Genomic DNA, 19,673 nt, shown 5'->3' with positions numbered 1-19,673 from the left:
TTTGGGGCCGTGTCTTCGCCTGTCGAATTTCACTCCAATGTGAGCTGGTGACTCTAGCCTCCTGCAGTGCTGCTCCGAGCCTCGATCTGAGATCTGATACCAGTTGAAGGAGTACGAGCGGAAGTGCGACGCGAGAGAGAGTGCGAGAAGAAGAGCACGACGATATGGTGAACTCGCTCTACTGTAATGTGTAGAGCATAGTGAGTTCTTATTAGGTTTTTACAAAAGAATATGTGTACATACCTGGCGGCCCGCCCACTTACCTGGGCGACCACATTGGGCTTTATACCCCAACACAATGCAAAACGCCAGGCTTGAAGATGGCTGAAAAAACGCTAGGTCTACAGTTTGTAAAACGCTAGGGTCTGCTAGGGGGGGGGGATCTTGCTGAGAAGGTGCCTGTTGAACAAGGGTGTTCCTGCTGCCTCTTTTGCCAGAAAGTACTAGCGCTAGGTTGCTTATGTACTTGCTTGCTAAATTTGCCCTACCTAGTTCCCAACACAAGTCACTTAAAAATAATAAGTGAAAATTGACTAAAATAGAGAAAATAGGTCTATGCAGTGTAAAAATGCTCCTGATGGGCTCTGATGGAAATCTGATGATCATGCTGTGTGCAACCAGAGGATATGCATCTACTCTAAGTGCCTAGTCATGCACGGTATGTGAACAGACTCACAAAAGTGCCAGAACACTTCTTATGCTAGGCTAACTGAACTGAACTGAATCCATGTCATGAAGTAGCTTGTCCACGTACACATAGGGTTAGATGTGCACGTGACATCTCAAAAATCAAACTAAAATCATTGGAAAGAAACTAACAACTAAGGTTAGCAGTTGCCACGTCCTCGTGACATAGTTAACAGGTTCCACGTCCTCGTGACAATGTGAGTAGTCTCTTGAGGTGTTTCGTTGTGCGTCAAGAGCATTGATTAACTGGTGGAACTCTTTGGCTTTTTGGGTTGGTCGTGCTCCCATGCCCGATTGGTTGGCTGGAGAGGGCTTTAGGTGGATCCCCCAGAGACACCCGTTCGATACATGGGTAGTCAAGTTGTTTCGGATTTGTCACCAGGGCCGTAGATTGATCCTCTCCTCCTATCCATCAAGAGGAAATTGCTCCATTGGACTTTGGCATAACTTTTTCTTGCTGGCACGGCTGTAGTGGTTAACGAGGTGCTTTGCACCATGATAGGGAGGAGCCATGCATATTCAGACGTACCCTCCACCTCTTAGTGTTGGGACCTATCCAACACCATACTCGTGGCCTTTACTGCCCTTTTACACACAACAACCTCCTTCTTCAGAGCATCTGTAACATGGAGGCCTCCTTTAATTGCTTATACTTGGTGTTTTGATATCTTGACAATTTGGTTTGGTAGCGTTACTCACTGGGGACTGTGAGTGGTCTTGTGGCGGGCAACTTGTAGCAGGGCTAACCAGACTGAGCAACAGCTATGGTTGGTCTTTGGTTCACACTTGACTGGTGCACTAGACTGCCGGTGGTATAGTGGACCAGGTGCTCTGTAGGACACTGAGGAGTGATAGTTGAGTGGACACCGTGGCCAGCCTATCACCACAACTACAGTTCGCAGATATGTGCAATTATCTGTTCATATATATTTTGCTAGAGTTATGTGTGATGGGTAGCCATTGTATATATGAGGAGTTTGACATGTGTTTGATATGAGTCTTTGGTCTAGAGTCTCTCTTGCACACAACACTCTCCCTGCACATGACACAATCGCACATGAGAGCGTTTGGTTTGGAGCTGATTGTTCTGCCAGCTGAGTTGTAGCTGATACTTGAGAGTAGTCGATGCTCACATTGGGCTTGGAGTTTATAAATTATTTGTCTTATGTTTTCTGTTCTATGTGTCATATCAGTTCTCTGTTGCATTTTCGTTGTTTAGTGCGTGCATGGAGTGAGGTTTCTTGCATATTGCACTGAGGAGCACCCATAGTAGAGCGCACAACATTGTTTTCCTGCTAGAGGTGCTCTCACATTCTGAGCCTTAGACACCCCCATTGTACCTAAGAGGACTGGGTATGGAGCTGTGTGCGCAGCCAGCCGGAGTTGTAGTTGGTACTTGAGAGTAGTTGATGCTCACATTGGGCTTGGGACTTATCTGTCTTATGTTTGAGTACCTTGTTCTACAGTTACTATTGGGCATTGACGACGGTAGTGGGGATGTCGTATTTATTCAATACTATGCATGATGGAGGTGATGGTTATATTGTGTTGTGGGTGACTACCATGAGTGTATGCCTTGCACTTTCCTTGAAGGGTGAATCTGGGCTTATCCTGGATTCATCTTGGTATATATATCGTTCTGTGTGCCATATCAGTTCTCTGAGTGTGTGCATGGAGTGAGGTTTCTTGCATATTGCACCGAGGAGTACCCACAGTAGAGAGCACGACTTTGTTTTCCTGCTACAGCTTCGTTCAGGAATGATGCATCCTTGACAATATTTTCACCTTTTATGAGGCAGTTGAGTAGGCAAGACATCTGGATTGTCTGGTTTCTGGATAGTGCTCTCATGCAGCTCATACTTAGCATTTCTGCTGATTTTGGTTTTCGGCATAGGTGGACCACCAGGATACCTTTATTTTTGATGATGCAAGTGGCGTTCAAGAACATGTATTCTGGTCGATAAACATTTTGCTTTGGAATGTACCTTCACTCACCACTGCTGGGGTCATTTCTGTGGCTAATGCATGTGTTGGAAGGATGGCATCTTGGCAGCGATATTGATTGGCTTATTGTCCCTGGCTGCTTTGCCGTCTTGAACATGGGCTTGTCATGTTCATGTCCAATGTTGTTCTTCTAGACTTTGTACATGGCTGTTTTGATTGGTCATGCAATATTGATACAATCTCAATACTACGATTCATCATTTATGCTTCTGTTGAGCTCAATCCCTGATTCATTCCTGCAGTCCATACAGACCAAATGGTTCTGGGTTTTGTGCTAAGCCAGCCACAAGTACATTAAATAGGATTCATTTCTTGTAGGTTTAACTTCCAAAGAATATTGATTCATAATTACTTCTGTGAGGCTTTCTGAAAAGTTTTTTTACTTGGTGTGTTTGTTATTTTGGGCAATCACTGCTAAGAAGCACTATTTTATTTTGCAGAGTGATGCAAGAGCCTTACGAGTCGTGCTTAGTCTAACAGCTGTCAAGGAGGGCCTTAGAGGTCATATTGTTGTAGAACTAAGTGATCTTGATAATGAGCCACTCGTAAAGTTAGTTGGGGGAGACATTGTGGAAACTGTTGTTGCGCATGATGTGATTGGGCGCCTTATGATCCAATGTGCCCGTCAACCAGGCCTTGCTCAGGTCAAATTCCATGCTCAGGAATTCTCATTTGTGCTCTTTATTTTTTACAGGGAAAAATGATGAAGCATTGCAAGCACATTGCTCTTTGATAACCGCAGATTTGGGAGGACATTCTTGGATTTGACAAAGCAGAGTTTTATCTTAAAAGATGGCCACAATTGGATGGTGTGCCATTTAAAGATGTCCTTGTAAGCTTTCCAGATGCTATATCTTGTGGAGTCAAAGCTGCTGGTGATAAAGGGAGGATAATGTTGAATCCCGACGATGATTACGTGCTATGTGAAGGAGATGAGGTACTGGTTATTGCTGAAGATGATGACTCTTACGCACCTGCCAGCCCTTTGAAGGTCAAACCCTTTACCTTTATAGTGTAACTCTGAAGAAAGCAATAACGTGAATTTTGTCTTGGTCTTAGATTGTATTTCATGTATGCTGAACGTTAGCACTTAATGCCTAAACTCAAGACACTTGATGTTCTTTTATGCAAGAATCTTGCTTCCAATGTATTAAATTCTTTGGAAATTTAACCCTGTTTGATCTCCAGGCAGAAGTTGGCCTAGAAATAAGGTACTTGACTATTAAGCTAGCCCTTATGCATTTGGAAAAAACAATTTTATACCACCTTCTGGTTCAAGAGCAAAGCTGTACTATAGTGGTAAGATGGGTTTCGAAGCTCTGAAGGAAGGCTGTATTAGGACCCTTTATGGTGATTCATATCTAGATAAGAAACGTTGTTAATGAACATGAAAAATCCTGCAGGGTTTGGTTTGTCCTCCATCGAAAAAGGATCAATGCTTGTATCAGTCTTTCCTGCTACCATTGACCTGGGTGTATAGATAGTCTATTCTTCTGGATCTTTACCCATTAGCTAGAAATGAATCCTGGAAAAATGTTTCTACAGTGGCATTAATAAACCTGGCAAATATTTATGAGACTGTAGCTTCCAATCATTTTGGAAATTAAAACAGTAGTCGTTTTTTTCAGGTCAAGGACTACTCCTAAAGATTGACTTCGCAGATGGATGTCTAACTCTAGGAGATTTGTGGGTATAGAATAGTGTACGTTGGTGATGGAGAGATGGTTTCTGTTAATACTGTAAGAAGTGCTGAGCAAATCATGAAGCCCCTCTATCCTTTTTTGAATACAGAGTCTCCCTTGGGAGGAGGCTACTTTTGCGAACCCGGCATCCACCTCACCGTCCACACCAGTCAGAGGTGTGGCAGGATCACCGCATCCTCCCAACTTTTCAGCGACAGTTTTGGTCCTGCATCTGGACCCTCCTGGTCAGGTGCAGGACATGTTTTTTCATGTGGATGATAGCACATGCTGGATTGCCTATAGGCACTTGGTCGGCAGTCACCTGGTCATCATCCAACTTGTCAGAGATGTACTTTGGAGCCTGAGCCTTTGAGACATTGTTTCTGGGTTTGTCCATATGCGCAGCCAGCGTGGATGGCAATTTGTTGTTTGTTGATTCGAGTGGGCATCCATGATGGGTTTGTGTAGGAGGAATAGTGTGTCGTGCTCTCAACTGTGGGTGCTCCTCGATGCAATGTGTGTGAAACCTCACTCCAATAGAAGGAAAACACCGTAAACAATGGAACAATAGAGCAAGCTCAAATGACTCAACAGTGGACTCCGAACATCATGGGACTCCACTAACTCATGTGAACCAATACAGACTCTGGCTGGCAGCACATTCAGCTCCAAGCCTAGGACTCATGGGGACAATGGGGCTGTCGAGGCTCCAATGTGTAGGGAGAGTGCAGATGTGTGGTGCTAGACTGAACCCATGACGTTAGACTCAAGACTCATAAAACCATCTAGAACAGCATAACCAGACTAAAGCAAATATGAGCATATATACAAAAGGGCGACCAACGGATAATTCAAATATCCCTGAGAGTCCAGCTGTGCCTATCTCTGAACTGTGGTGAGGAAGAACTAGCCACGGTGTCCTCGAGACCACCACTCCTGCCACATGTCACTATCTAGGATCCAATGTGAACCCAACCGACTGTAACTGCCTTACCCATGCAAGTGACACTGTAGCCCGCTACAGGTTGCCTGCCACAAGACCACTCAACGTCCCAGAGAGTGGTGGAAATCTACCTACTGACTCTGCAAGAACAATGGTGATATATACAGTGGAGAATGATGGAGAAGCAGGGAGATGATAGCAAAAGCTACACGATATGCCAGTGGATAAAAACTGTGGTAGAAAATTGAACTCAAAACACTTCCCACTAGGCTGGTGCACTCAACAGAAACTGTAGCAACTTTGTAGCAGGACAAATTCCACAAGGTTTTACGTCTCCTTTGCACCCACAACCAGATACATATGCTAAACTGAGAAGGCCTTATCCAAATCTGCGCTGCAGTCTGGAGTACTTTTACATGCGTGCTACATGCGAGAGGAGACCGCCAAGACCTGTGTGCAAGGCGCTGATGGTACTAGATGACATGGGGATTCTTGATGAAGCTGCGCAACAGCCAGTAAGTGGCGTTTCTGGATTTTAAACTTTGACGTTGAACTGTTGTCTTGGCTGAGTTTTTAGATGAATACTTACTGGCGAAGGGTTAGAGGCAATAGGTCAGAGACGAGAGGCGAGGGCGAGGCTAGAGAGAGCAGGGCGAAAGACCAATTCTAAATGGCGAAGGGTGAGAGATGAGAGAGGGGCGAGAGTTGAGCTCGCCTCTCGCAGGAGGAGGTTATATGCTGAATTTTTGATTTTTATTTATTTCTAGACTATTGTGGAATACTCTAGCTAGACCTAGATTAGACTGAATCCACCTGCCTTGGAACCGGCCAGGCCTCTTCTATTATAGGCCACTAATGTGGTCACCAAGATTTGGTTAGTTACAACTGCCAGATCAGCGTGCTGGGTATGCGAGCATACAATGCCAGAGTAGATACAATGCCACATCTCCCCCCTAAGTCAATCCTACTGGGGTTCATGAAAAGGCTTCATGCGAATTACATGGGCTATTGTGATGGCGCCATTGGAGATGCGTTGCAGCCTGTATGTGTTGGTGCGAAGTTTCTGCAGAACTACATACGGACCAAGCCACCAATGGAGGAGAGATTCTCTGAGCCCTTTGCGCTGGAGTGGGTAGTAAAGCATTACATGATCCCCTTGGTTGTATGCGACGGGAACACAGCCATTATTGTAAGCTTTTTTCTGCCGCAGTTTGTGCTTGCTGAAGATTGCGGAGCAAGGCGCTGCGGAGTAAGGACTGTACTTGTTGTAGGTAATGCAACCAATCAATGGCATCTGACTTGGAGGGCTGAAGACTGACAGTATGTAGATCTGGTGGTAATCGAGGATCCCTGCCATAGAGAGCTCAGAAAGGGCTGATCCGGGTTGATGACTGGACCGAGGTATTGTAGGCATGTACTGCATATGGGAGTATTTGATCCCAGGTTTGATGAAGAGGGTCCACAAATGCAGCGATTATTTGCTTGAGGGTACGATTCATGCGCTCGGTGAGGCCGTTGGTTTGCGGGTGATAAGCGGAAGTAAAGAGTTGTTGAACACCGAGGGCTTTGGTAAGGACTTCGAGGACCTCTGCTTTGAACTGTGGGCCTTGATCGGATAGGAGTTGAAGAGGACAACCATGGCTGAAAATGAGTTTGTGCAGGAGGGCGTGGGCGATTGTATTCTCTGAGACGTCAGGGAGGGCTATCGCCTCACACCAGCGTGTAAGGTATTCGGTGAGGACGAGGATGTAGCGAGTACCCTGTAAGGAAGCTGGAAAAGGGCCCATGAAATCCCAGCCAATGAGCTCGAAAGGTGTACGAGCTAGGATGGGTGATAAGAGACCTGGCTTCTCTGTAGGAGACAGAATGTGCTGGCAAATTTGACACTGTTGGATGAATTGCGAGACGGACTGACGCATTTTGGGCCAAAAATAATGCTGCCTAAGTTTTTCAAGCACTTTATGGAATCCTAGATGACCTGACATGGGGTGGCTATGATAATAGGCCAAATAGTGAGGGCGTAGGGCAGCAGGGACATACACTCGGGGCTCACAACCAGGGGAAGAATAATACAAGACATTCTCGATGATTACAAAGTGCTTGTGTGCTGGAGTGAGAAGCCTAGAGTGAAGAGAATTTGTCAAAGTTTGAATAGTAGGGTCGTGTTATTGTAGAATAGCCATCTGGGACAAACTTACAGGGAGCTCTACAGGATCTGGTGTGAATTGGGCTGATTGGAGTTCAGCATTGGACAGTCCATCGGCCACATAGTTGGTTGAACCCTTGCGGTATTGAATTGTGAAAGTGTATTCTTGAAGCGCCAACACCCAGCGTAAAAGCCGGCCTGGGGGATGATGTTTCTGCAAAAGGGGTATGAGTGGCTGATGGTCGGTTTCTACCATCACATTTGACCCTTGTAGGTATGGGGATGATGTTTCTGCAAAAGGGGTATGAGTGGCTGATGGTCGGTTTCTACCATCACATTTGACCCTTGTAGGTATGGGTAAAATTTGGCAAAAGCCCAAACAATGGCCAACAACTCCTTTTCAGTAGTGGAATAATTGGTTTCCGCTGAAGTGACTGACCTGCTGATGAATGAGACCGGGCGCCAGCAATCATGGTCATCTTGTTGAGCAGCATGGCCCCCAACCCATGATTGGAGGCGTCTGTCTGCAGCAAGAACGACTTTTGGAAGTTAGGATGTGCGAGAACTGCTGCCTGCAAAATGATCTGTTTGAACTGGTTAAAGCTCTGTTGACATGCAGAAGTCCAGTTATACTTACTACCTTTCTTGAGAAGCTGACGAAGAGGATACGTGATGGAGGCCAGATTGGGGACAAAGCGGTGTAGCGCGGATAATGTGTCGTGCTCTCTACAGTGTGGGTGCCCCTCAGTGCAATGTGCGTGACAATCTCACTCAAACAAATGGAAACTCTCTCAAACAGAATGAAACACAGAAATAATGGAAAACAACAGAGACACAACAGTGGACCAGAACATGTGGACTCGACTAGCTCAAAGAACCATGTACAGACTCTGGCATGGCAGCACACTCAGCTCCAGCCCAAGACTCACAGGTACAAATGGGGGTGTCGAGGCTCAGATGTGCAGGGATGGTGAAGCGGTGCTCTGTGTAAGACTCCCTCTAGACGACTACGTACAAGATAATGGAACTGGCCCAAAACGACTACTCATATGTACAACCATAAGAGCCACCAACGGCCCATAAATGTCCAGCCAGCTAAGTCTATCTCCAAACTGAGTGGTGGTGGTGACCTGGCCACGATGTCCACTAGACCACCGTAGGTACCCTGCCACGTGTCACTCCCAGTCCAAAGGGTCCGTCCAATGTGAACCAGACCAGACCAACTGTAGCTAATTGTCCAACTGCCTGTCTTGTGAAGTGACACTGTAGCCCTGCTACAGGTTGCCCGCCACAAGACCGCTCACCGTCTCGGTGAAAGGAAGATTGAAACTGTGAAAGAAAACTACTAGTATGTACAATGGTGAGCTCCTGAATCTCTCATCCAAGAGATAGAGTGGTGGCCACTGCTGCATCCGAAGTATCAGCCTCTGGAGGTGGAGCCATCAAATCGATTGTGGGGCCTTGCTGTATGTGAGCTCTCCTGTCAGTAAGTGAAATGACCAGCTACCTGCTGCTGGGCAGATGGTAGCACCTGTCCTGTAGTGTACTGAGGACGTCGAGTAACACAGCCATGGCGATGTGCTCCAGCAACTCCATCACAACAAGTCATATTTTGCATCTGAGGCAATGGTGAAGACTGAAACCCCTGAGGAGGAGGATACTGTTGTTGTTGTTGATTGTAGTACTGAGCGGGAACTGGAGTTTGTGAGTAGAGTCCCATAAACTGCTGAGAAGGACCCATTGCTGTATGCTGCACTGGTGTACTTGCTCCAGTCCACCCATATCCCATACCCATCATCGTAGGCTGCGTTGCCCGATTTTCATGTAACAGCAATTCTCTAAATCCTTGTAGTTGATTATGAAGGTCACTAATCACTTGAGACTTTAACTTCAGGGCCTGTTGGAGTGCGAAAATAGTGGCATCCCTATCAGCGATGGCGCTTTCAGCAACCTTCAGAGCTCTCTCCATAGCGGCGTAAGTAGCTGCGTGACGCTGGTGTGTGGCTGCTAAACGCTCTGCTCCCAGCTCAATGGTGGCAATGGCTTGCCTAGACTCCTGCAATATATCCTCAGATAGCCGAAAAAATGATGTAGAGTTCGACCTTGTGGAAGGTTCTGTAACAGTGTCACGGTGAAGAGAGCTGGCGAGTGGTACAGCTGGTGGGACTGGTGTGACAAGTGGTACTGCTCGCGGTGGACTAGGCGCATGCCTCTCTGTCGAAGTAGAGATGGTAGGAGTGGTTGGTGAAGGACTAGGCATAGGAGAAGAAGCAAGTGCCACTGGGATGTGGGAGCTAGTTCACTGTGGCGGTAGGGGTAAAAATAGCAGCAGTAGAGAGAGGAACACACACTGTAGAAGCCACAGCTGTGACATGCATAGTGTGATCTGCACCACCTGAACTTACCATCGAATCAGTAGCGACCGTATGCGAGGAACGGCGAACTGGTTGCTTCACTCGAAGCTGTTGGCTTTCCGAAACTGGCAGGGATACTAATGATGCTACTGTGTCCTTCACAACCTTTGCTCTCTTTTTCTTTGGATTTTCAGATAGATCCATTGTTTGTTCAATATCTTTCCCTTTTCCCTTAGAGCTTTTACGCTGCATCTCCGCATCCACATCCACATCCATAGGACTAACAGGTATATTAATGACCCAGGCCAACATCGGAGCTGCGAAGCATTGAAAGCTAGATTGCACAGATTGTACCCGAGCTCTGAATCTTTTAGCCCGCGACTGTAAAGAGGTAAATAAAATTTGATGAAAGCCACACGGGATGGTGTGGATGAGGCAGTATAGGCCTTCGCAGTGCGAGAATAGAGTAGGCACGTCACATCTGTCCTTCCCCTGGCTGACTTTAGGATCTCTGACCAAAAAGTAATACTTGAAAATGGCCCAGAGCTTTTTATTCCTTGCATAGTCAGCATGACTCGTACTAAGTAGCTCTTTGCATGCCTCGATTGTCGTATCTTTCGAAAGTTGTGAATAGGTTCGCGTAGCTGGTTTTACTGCAGGAAAAGTTGTCATCCCCAAAGCGTTATCAATTCGTGTAGCAGTCAGTGGGTGTCCTCTAACTTTGGGAAAAAACTTGAGGAGTGCATGCACCATATCCACGGGAATATCAGAAGGCAGCTCGGTGTCTGCTAATGCTGACACACCTAGCTTGTGTAGCTGGTCTTTTGATAAGACTTCTCGAAGAGACGGATGAGGCTGCCGCAGATGGAAGTTCAGTGTGAACTTCGTTTGGGTCTTGGAAGAAGGAGGTCGAGGAATTTGATGACTCAATACCTGCATGATGGCTTTCCTCTTCTTTTGGTTCTTTACAGCTTCTTCTTCTTCATCCTCTTCCTCTTCCTCTTCCTCGTTGCTCGAAGACTCCGAGTCGGAAGCAGAGCTTGATTCGGAATCCTTGTAATTTTCATCACTGTGATGAGTGGAGGACACATCAGTGAGGCCATGGCTGGATGTATCCACATCCTCTTCCGTTGCAGAACTTTGGGATGTCTCAGTTGGCCTCTCTGGAGAGAGCTTTCTTGTTCCTAGCTTGTTTGCTTGTACCAGCCATCGTAAAGCTAGCTGCTTGGTTTGGTAGTGTGCAGGAACTTTGGAACTCCCAATACAAGATGTAGCGCTGTACTGGAACTCCCAATACAAGATGTAGGGCTGTACTGGAACTCCCAATGCTGAACTTTGAAAAGCTGTACTTAAAAAGCCTAATTACACAGTAGGCTGCAGTTTTTTTTAAAAAAAGCGATGTTTTGCACTCTAGTAGGCTGCACTTTCAAAAAACGTTGAGCAGGAGGATGGATGCAGGAAGAGTAGGGTGGGCGAGGGAATTTGTGAGGACGAGGGCGAGTGGAGTAGGAGGGTAGGTCGAGGGGTTGGGATAGGGTAGAGGCGAGCGAGTAAGGGAGGGTAGTGGCGAGAACAAAATAGGAGGGGTAGGGCGCGAGGGTTTGGGGTATGAGAGGGTAGGTAGGGGCGAGTAGTAAGTGGAGGGTAGGTAGGGGCGAGGCTAGTGGGAGAGGGTAGAGGCGAGGGGGTTGGGTAGGGTAGGGGCGAGTGGGTAAGGGGAGGGTAGGTAGGGGCGAGGGGGTAAGGGGAGGGTAGGTAGGGGCGAGGGTGTAAGGGAGGGTAGGGGCGAGGGGGTTTGAGAGGGTAGGTAGGGGCGAGCAGTAAGAGGTTGGGATAGGGTAGGGGCGAGGGGGTGTGGAGAGGGTAGGTAGGGGCGAGGGAGTAAGGGGTTGGGATAGGGTAGGGGCGAGGGGGTGTGGAGAGGGTAGGTAGGGGCGAGCACTAAGGGGAGGGTAGGTAGGGCGAGGGGGTTGGGATATTAGTGGTGAATGGTGAGGGGGCAGCCACATTCGACAAAAAGCACTTCTGAGAGTCGACAAAAAGCACTTATGAGATGAGGCTTATTGAAGATATCAGGAAATTGGTGGGCAGCACTGTATGAGAATCCCAATTTGCTGTAAGAAGTGCAAATTCATCGAAAGAAGAGCTCCATGTGGATGTCTACGAGGCATTGTTAGGGGATATAAAACCTGAGACATGGCAAAAAGACGCATTCAAGCATGTTCAGGATGGGAACTCTGCAGGAGGAGAGAATGTGGGTCAGGTTTAGAGATGACAAGGGCTCAATAAGCAAGACCAGTGCGGGGGAAAAGAAAGAACAAGGCCTAAATAGAGAGCCAGATATAAAGTGCTGTCAGAGATAGAGAATAACGATTTAGGCCTTATCTTTTTGGCTATGGGGTTTATTAACCAGAACTAGCTCCAATTGACAGGAGGAAAACATCAGTACGGAATCAATTTGAGGAGTCTTTTACAAGAGATAGTCCCAGAAGGCAAAGAGAGAGATTTGATGGTGAGATAGTGCGTGTAAAAATTTGAGACGGAAAAGAGAGATGCAGTTGAGCTGGTTTAATCGTCAAACAATATCCAACAATCAAAAGATCTATTAGATGAGACTTGAACCTCGGAAATTACAGAGGGGAGCATAGACAGAGACAGAACAACAGTAACTGATGCATGCATTGAAACAAGGGGAGTTTGAGAAGAGGGGAAAATGGTAAGCCAGGGAGAAATACCGAACTGAGAGGAGGGAAGAATCATATGGTGTTGGGATAGCTATCATCAGTAGATGTGTATATAATTAGGGCGAGTGATAGCATTTAATCCTTGATACGTTTACCAGTGGCAAGGGAACGCCTTCTAGAGTGACTAAGTGAACTGCCCCCTGTGGTAAAATCTCTTCCACCACGAAGGGCCCTTGCCAAGCTGGAACCAGCTTCTTTGCTTTTTTCAAATATTTTGCCTGATAGAGTAGCACCAGTGTGCCTTTCGTTATTTTCGCCTTTCTGAGGTTGTGATCATGCCACGCTTTGCGACGAAGTTGCTCCGCTTGCAGAGTATGTGAAGCTAAACGTCGGCTTTCATCCAATAAGGTGAGACGGGATATAGAAGCAGATTCCATGCCCCAACTTGCACACAGACTGCCCACCCTAGGGGATCCGGAGTTGAACTCAAATGGAGCTATGGCTTCCAAACCGAAAGTCAGTTGAAAAGGCGTGTGATTCGTTGTTGCTTTGAAAGATGTGCGGTATGCCCAAAGAGTGCCGTGCACAGCCTGAGCCCACGATGCTCGATGGAGATGACATGCTTTCCGTAGGAGGGCGATCAGAACCTTGTTGGTGCTCTCAGCTTGCCCATTGGCTCTAGGGTAATAAGAGCACGACTTGTGATGAAAAATCTTGTAATTGGCCAGCAAAGTTGAGATCATGTCATTGACAAAATGACTGCCCCTATCACTGGTGATCTCAAGGGACATCCAAATCTGCATAAAATATTTTCATATAAAAATTTGGCTACTGTATTGCCAGTGCAATCTACTGTCGCCAGTACCTGTGCCCACTTTGTTGCATAGTCGGTAGCCACTAGCAGATATTTGCGATTACCTGGTTGAGCCGGGGGATATATTGGACCCACAAAGTCCAAGCCCCATCTCTCAAAAGGTAGCCACGCCATCGAAACCTGCAGAGGACGGTTGGATTGCTTACTTGGCTTCGGCCCACAGCACTGGCACACATCACAAACCTTCGAATATGCTATTGCATCCTTAAAAACGTAGGGCCACCATAGACCACTCTGTAGAATCTTCTGGGTAATGGCCACCAGTGGGACCATTGTGGGCATCCTCCAGAATATGCTCCACCTCATGAGGCGAGACACAACGCTTCAGAACACCATTTGGTCCCGCTTTGTAGAGCTGGCCCCCAGTTAGAGTGAAAGGCCTGGACTTCAACAGCGATCTCCTCTTTTGCAGTGGGGATGCCCACTCTGGGTACAGCCCAGTAGATAGAAAATGTAAGACCTCGCCGTACCATTCCGGTGTTGTATTGATTTTAAAAAGACTGCTATCTAGAAAGTCATCCGCAATCCCAGTAGCTTCTTCGCCTGTGTGAATGCGAGAGAGGTGGTCAACCATTACATGATGCTTACCAGGACGGAGTACCACTTCAAAATCAAACTCTTGGAATAGGAGGAGCCATCGCCATACTCGACCTGCGACCTGTGGCTTATTAAGCAGATAGCACAAGGCATGGTGATCAATAATAATTGTGAAGTGGACCCCTAGCAAATAGCGACGAAATTTTTGTAGAGCATACACTATAGCCAAACCTTCCCTCTCTGTGGTGCTATAGTTGCGCTCTGCTTTGGTGAGCAGGCGACTTGCATAATGTACAGGGCGATCCAAGTTGAACTCTTTGCTAGGCTGAGTCAGCACAGCACCCACAGCTAGCAGACTGGCATGTGTATGCACATGAAAAGGTAGGGCCCAATCCGGGGCAACTAGAATAGGCGCTTCAGTGAGGCGTTTTTTGAGGTATGCAAATGCTTCGGCCTCAGGTGTTGACCATTGGAAGGGAACAACAGCACTGGTGAGCCGGGTCAATGGTTGAGCCACCTGTGCATACATACGTATAAACCTGCGATGATATCCGGTGTGGCCCACAAAGCTCTGAACACCTTTGGGATTTATGGGAGGAGGTAACTTCAAGATTGCCACTATCTTCTGTGGGTTAGGTGCTAAACCTTGAGCAGAGACCACATGGCCCAACAGTGTGCCCTCTGTGACCAAAAAATGACACTTGTTCAGATTGAGCTTTAACCGTGCCTCTCTGCACCTGAGGAAGACTGCAGAGAGTTGAGCAAGATGCTCCTTTAGATTTTCTACTGGGGTCGAACATTGAGCACCCGAGAAGGTGGAAAAGTCGTCCATGAATATGCGAAGGTGATCAGTAAGCAGAGGACAAAAGATGAGATATACTATGCGATTGAAAGAAGGCGGTGGATTTTTAAGCCCAAAAGACATTCTAGTGTAGATGAAAATACCCAAGGGAGTCACAAAAGCTGTTTTGATTTGGTCGTCAGGATGTATTCCTAACTGATTGTAGTCGCTGAACCCGTCCATAAAACTATACAGTACATGGCCAGCGACATCTTCGAGGACTCTCTCAGTGAAAGGTGTCGGAAATCCGTCCGGGATTGTGACCTTATTCAGAGCCCGGTAGTCGACGCAAACTCGAATTTTGTTGGACTGCTTCTTTGGGGCAATAACCATACGGGACAACCATTCTGAGTGCTCTACTGGTACAATAATACTTGCTTCTTGCATTTTTTCCAACTCGATTTTGACTGCTTCTGCATACTTGGGATTCGGTTTGTAAGCCTGTCCTCTAACCGGCTTAGCCCCCTCAACCAGAGGAATTGTGTGGACTCCTAGCTCTGCTGGGATTCCTTCCAAATCGTGGTAAGACCAGGCAAACACATCCTTGAAAGAGCGCACGAAGGAGATTACCAGGTCGAGTAGAGCGGGGTGATCCCATAACCAAGTGGCTAATAAGATGGGCTGATGGTTGTCAGGGCCGCCTAGGTTGACCTCTCTGACTGGGTCAGGCGGTGCAGTGGGCGAGGCTGCGTCATAGGGAGAAGATCGTGCCGCCTCTGTTAGCTTCTGGACATTATGAGCTGGCGTCTGATCAATGTTGAAATCAACATACTCTTCCTGCAACCATCCTGATGGAAGCTCTGCAAATGGTAAATCCTCAGATACCTCAAAGTGCTCGGGCATGGGTGGAGAGTTAGATGGAGTAGATGCTAAGGAAGGAGCTAGGGTGTTGGCCAACTCTTGCAACGGAGACTTTTTCCCCCTTCTATGGTGGGTTATAGGCTCACCCAGGCCGACGGTTTCCATCAAGGGACCCTCTGAAGGATGGGCACTAGAGACCGGTCCACTTGGTTCTGGCTCACTTGGCTGACTGGGATTACTGGCTTCAGGGTTAGCTTTAGGTGTAGGATCAGGGGGAGAGGGTGAATCTGTTGGCAAAGGTTGAAGAGAGACTACATAGCATGGCATCGAAGAGGTAGCTTCTAACCACTGCAGTAAGTGTTCATCGGACCCATCAGGAGGGGCCGATTGCTCCAAGTCAGGGTTGGACTCTAGTGACAAAGAGCTATGCTGAACGACCGGATCCATACCTCCTTCGAGACAAATTTGTTGCATTGGAGAGCCAGGAGTATGTATCCACATGGCGTCGGTTCCCCAGTCGTGAAGTGCTTTCGTATGTCGCAACCATGGCCTACCAATCAGCAAGGGATAACCTCCCTCTACCTGGGGAAGATTAACTACCACAAAATCCACGTTAAAAGTGAAATCTTGTGCCTGTGAACTACCACAAAATCCACGTTAAAAGTGAAATCTTGTACCTTCACAGGCACCTTGTTGACTATGCCCACTGGGTAGACTGTTCTCTGATCGGCCAATGTAACAGTGAAAGGAGCAGGTCGGGTAGGCTTTAAACCTAAGGCCATCATAGTGAATTCGGGCATCAAATTGATTCCAGATCCTCCATCAACGATGACGCCGGATAGCTGTTACCCAAGAATAGATACAGTGAGGCGAGGACTTTTATAATCGGTGAGGGGAGCAGATGGATAGGAAATCAAATAAGACTCTGAGGTCTGTACAGGGAGGTGCCCGCCACTAGGCCCAGCCCTCGGGTACAGAGACTGAATGACTGACAGGGTGTCACTTCTAAGTGTTGCATCGAGCCTTAGCATGTCGTATAGTGACACCTGCTGAAAAGTATTTTTCAAGATGGCTTCTGCTGTGGGCTTGGCGCCTTCGAACTGGGATCCCTTTGGGACCTTAATCTGTTCCAAGTCAGCCACTGCTTCCAAGAAGGCTCCATCAATGTCAGATAACAGTGAAGTTGGTTTGCTCTGAGCAATTTTGAAGGACTCGTCCTTTGGGTCAAATAGACCAAGTTGAGGAAGTGGGGACTGGCGAGGTGGACCTGTGGGCAGACTGAGACCAAGAGCTGCTCTTTGTGCCTGAGTAAGGACACCAGCAGGCTCCACTTGCAGTGGCTTAACCACATGAGTAGCACGTGATGGTTGAGGCACGGTGTTCACAGTAATCAAGTTTATCTTCGGGAAGGTGAATTCTTGCTGGTTCTGAGTCGAGCTTGAAGACGTGGATGCCCTTTGCGTGGGACAATCCTTACTGTAGTGATCCTTCGAATCAGGGCAACGACGACAAGGAGGGGACCCGTCAGGTAAAGGACACTTGCTCTGATAATGCCCATATTGTCCGCATCTGTAGCAGAGTATGGGCCGATTGGAAGGACGAAACGGGGGACGAGGTGGTTGCTGCATGGAGTTGGAGGCTGAAGTGTAGAAGCTCTGAGGGGTCGAGGTGGCATTAGCATTATAAAAACTTTGAGTCGGGAAAGTACTTGACATACCTTGGACAGCAGGGGTATTGAGCAAAGGTGGCATGTAGTTGGGATGGTTGTAGTGGGAAACCATGTTGGATGTTGGTGCTAACCCCTGTTGGAGAGTAGGACCAAGACTTTGCTGTATTTTGTGCAATCCCTTTATATAGTAGCAATCCTTATCTTCATGACCCGATTTTTCGCAGAAGTGGCAATAAGAGCGAAGGGGACAGTCCTGTGGAGGGTGTCCTGGAGAGCGGCATGAACTACACCATACCATAGCCTTAGTCTCCTGCTGAGACCTGAGCTCTTCTAACTCTCTTTTAAGTTGATCATAAGCCTCTTGATGTGGAGGCTTCTCCTGTCTGAGAGAGAAGGATCTCTCTTCGTGAAGGGCTCGCTATAACGTTAGGGCTTCCAGTTCCCTTCTTAGAGAAGTCAAGGGGTCTGATGGACTGTCCATGAGTATAGGGGCAGTATCTAACTGAGGAGAGTCAGTGAATTGCCTTCTTGCTCCCTCTATTCTAGTAGCAGTAGCAACAAAGTCCTCCAGACTGGCTTCAGGACGGAAACTTTCTCTGAGCTTTTGTTGAGAAGTCTTAGGCAGAGCCTTCTCTACCCACTTCTTCACCATGAATTCCCCTGGTTGCTGAGGCAGCTTGGCGACCAGGGACTTTGTTCTGGTCATGAGCTCTGCAAATGTCTCCTTGGGCTGGAGCAACAGGTTGGCCAACTCATCTAGAATCTTCTCTTGATAATCCCCTGGTCGGAAAGCTTCACAGAACTGCTGTCTTAACATGGTCCAAGTAGTAAAGTGGTTTTCAGCAAACTGACTGTACCATTTATTTGCAAGACCATCCAAGGTGGACGGGAAGAGCACCAACTATGTGTCTTCTCTGTTGAGGCCACGACCTCTGCAAAGAGAGACAAACCTCCGAGCATGGTCGTCTGCATCTTCTGCGGAGAGACCTTTAAAGGTAGGGAACTTGATGTTCACCTTTGCCAGAACACTTGTGAGCTCCTCCATGGCCTCTTGCTCCTGAGTCTGTTGCTCACTAGCTTGCTGTAACAAAATGGGGGAGAGCCTTACCGGAGAAGGTGACGTGGAGGATGTAGAACCGGTCGAAGGAATGGAGGTAGCCGTATGAGTAGGTATGGGTGATGGGGTTAATATGCTTCTACTAGGCACCAAGGGTTGACGCCGTCTATGGTAGTACTTCAGAGGACTCAGTAGTGCACTTTGACGCTCCAAAGACCTCCTTGTATGTGTCATGTAGTAATCGCCAACCCCACCAAGCTTTGGGCAAGAATACCTTCACTTGGGCAAGACAACCTTCACTTGGGTGAACATTGGTCTAGACTCTACTAGACCAGGGCGAGTGACAAGACCACCAGACCTGGACCAGGACGAGGAAGGACTAGACCAGGGACGAGCACTGGGTGGACCAGGGCGAGAGAGGACCAGACCAACAAGGCGAGAGACTAGACCAGCTAGATTAAGCTGTCAAGGGTGAAACTGGACGAGACCAACAGGCTGCACAGGCGAAGGGAAGAAACCAGTTACTCAACAGAGTGAGATTTCAGTTGAGGTCCCACCGTGATCGCCAAAATGAGAGCACCTATAGCGCGGATAATGTGTCGTGCTCTCTATAGTGTGGGTGCCCCTCAGTGCAATGTGCGTGACAATCTCACTCAAACAAATGGAAACTCTCTCAAACAGAATGAAACACAGAAATAATGAAAACAACAAAGACACAACAATGGACCAGAACATGTGGACTCGACTAGCTCAAAGAACCATGTACAGACTCTGGCATGGCAGCACACTCAGCTCCAGCCCAGGACTCACAGGTACAAATGGGGGTGTCGAGGCTCAGATGTGCAGGGATGGTGAAGCGGTTCTCTGTGTAAGACTCCCTCTAGACGACTACGTACAAGATAATGGAACTGGCCCAAAACGACTACTCATATGTACAACCATAAGAGCCACCAACGGCCCATAAATGTCCAGCCAGCTAAGTCTATCTCCAAACTGAGTGGTGATGTTGACTTGGCCACGATGTCCACTAGATCACCGTAGGTACCCTGCCACGTGTCACTCCCAGCCCAAAGAGTCCGTCCAGTGTGAACCAAACCAGACCAACTGTAGCTAACTGTCCAATTACCTGTCCTGTGAAGTGACACTGTAGCCCTGCTACAAGCGGAGAGAAAAATTAGCCATGCCGAGGAAGCTCTGGAGTGTCTTGACAGTTGTAGGGGGTGGGTAATTCTGTATGGCTAACACTTTGTCAGGATCCAATTGAATACCATTGGCTGAGACAATGAAACCAAGGAATTTAAGTTTAGTGGCGCCGCACTTGCACTTTTGGAATTGTAGCTGTAGATTATATTGCTGGATTCGCTTGAGCACTTCATGTAGAACCTGTAAGTGAT

At 47.5% G+C, this 19,673-nt stretch overlaps 1 protein-coding gene across 1 annotated transcript in view; it reads left to right on the top strand.

The window, feature by feature from the left end:
- LOC147460393 (putative ion channel POLLUX) overlaps nt 1-19,673 on the top strand; it is a 100,923-nt gene that overhangs the window by 22,770 nt on the left and 58,480 nt on the right. Inside the window, exons 6-7 of the mRNA XM_086511476.1 lie at nt 3,132-3,335; nt 3,434-3,682. Of these exons, the coding sequence (XP_086367602.1) occupies nt 3,132-3,335; nt 3,434-3,682 (453 nt within the window). The remainder of the gene's footprint in view (nt 1-3,131; nt 3,336-3,433; nt 3,683-19,673) is intronic.

The sequence above is a fragment of the Adiantum capillus-veneris genome, chromosome 4, assembly GCF_014529385.1.
Source record: "Adiantum capillus-veneris isolate H3 chromosome 4, ASM1452938v2, whole genome shotgun sequence".
Taxonomy (NCBI): Eukaryota; Viridiplantae; Streptophyta; class Polypodiopsida; order Polypodiales; family Pteridaceae; genus Adiantum; species Adiantum capillus-veneris.
The sequence above is the reverse complement of the archived record's forward strand: the minus strand, read 5'-3'. Positions and strand labels throughout refer to the sequence as shown.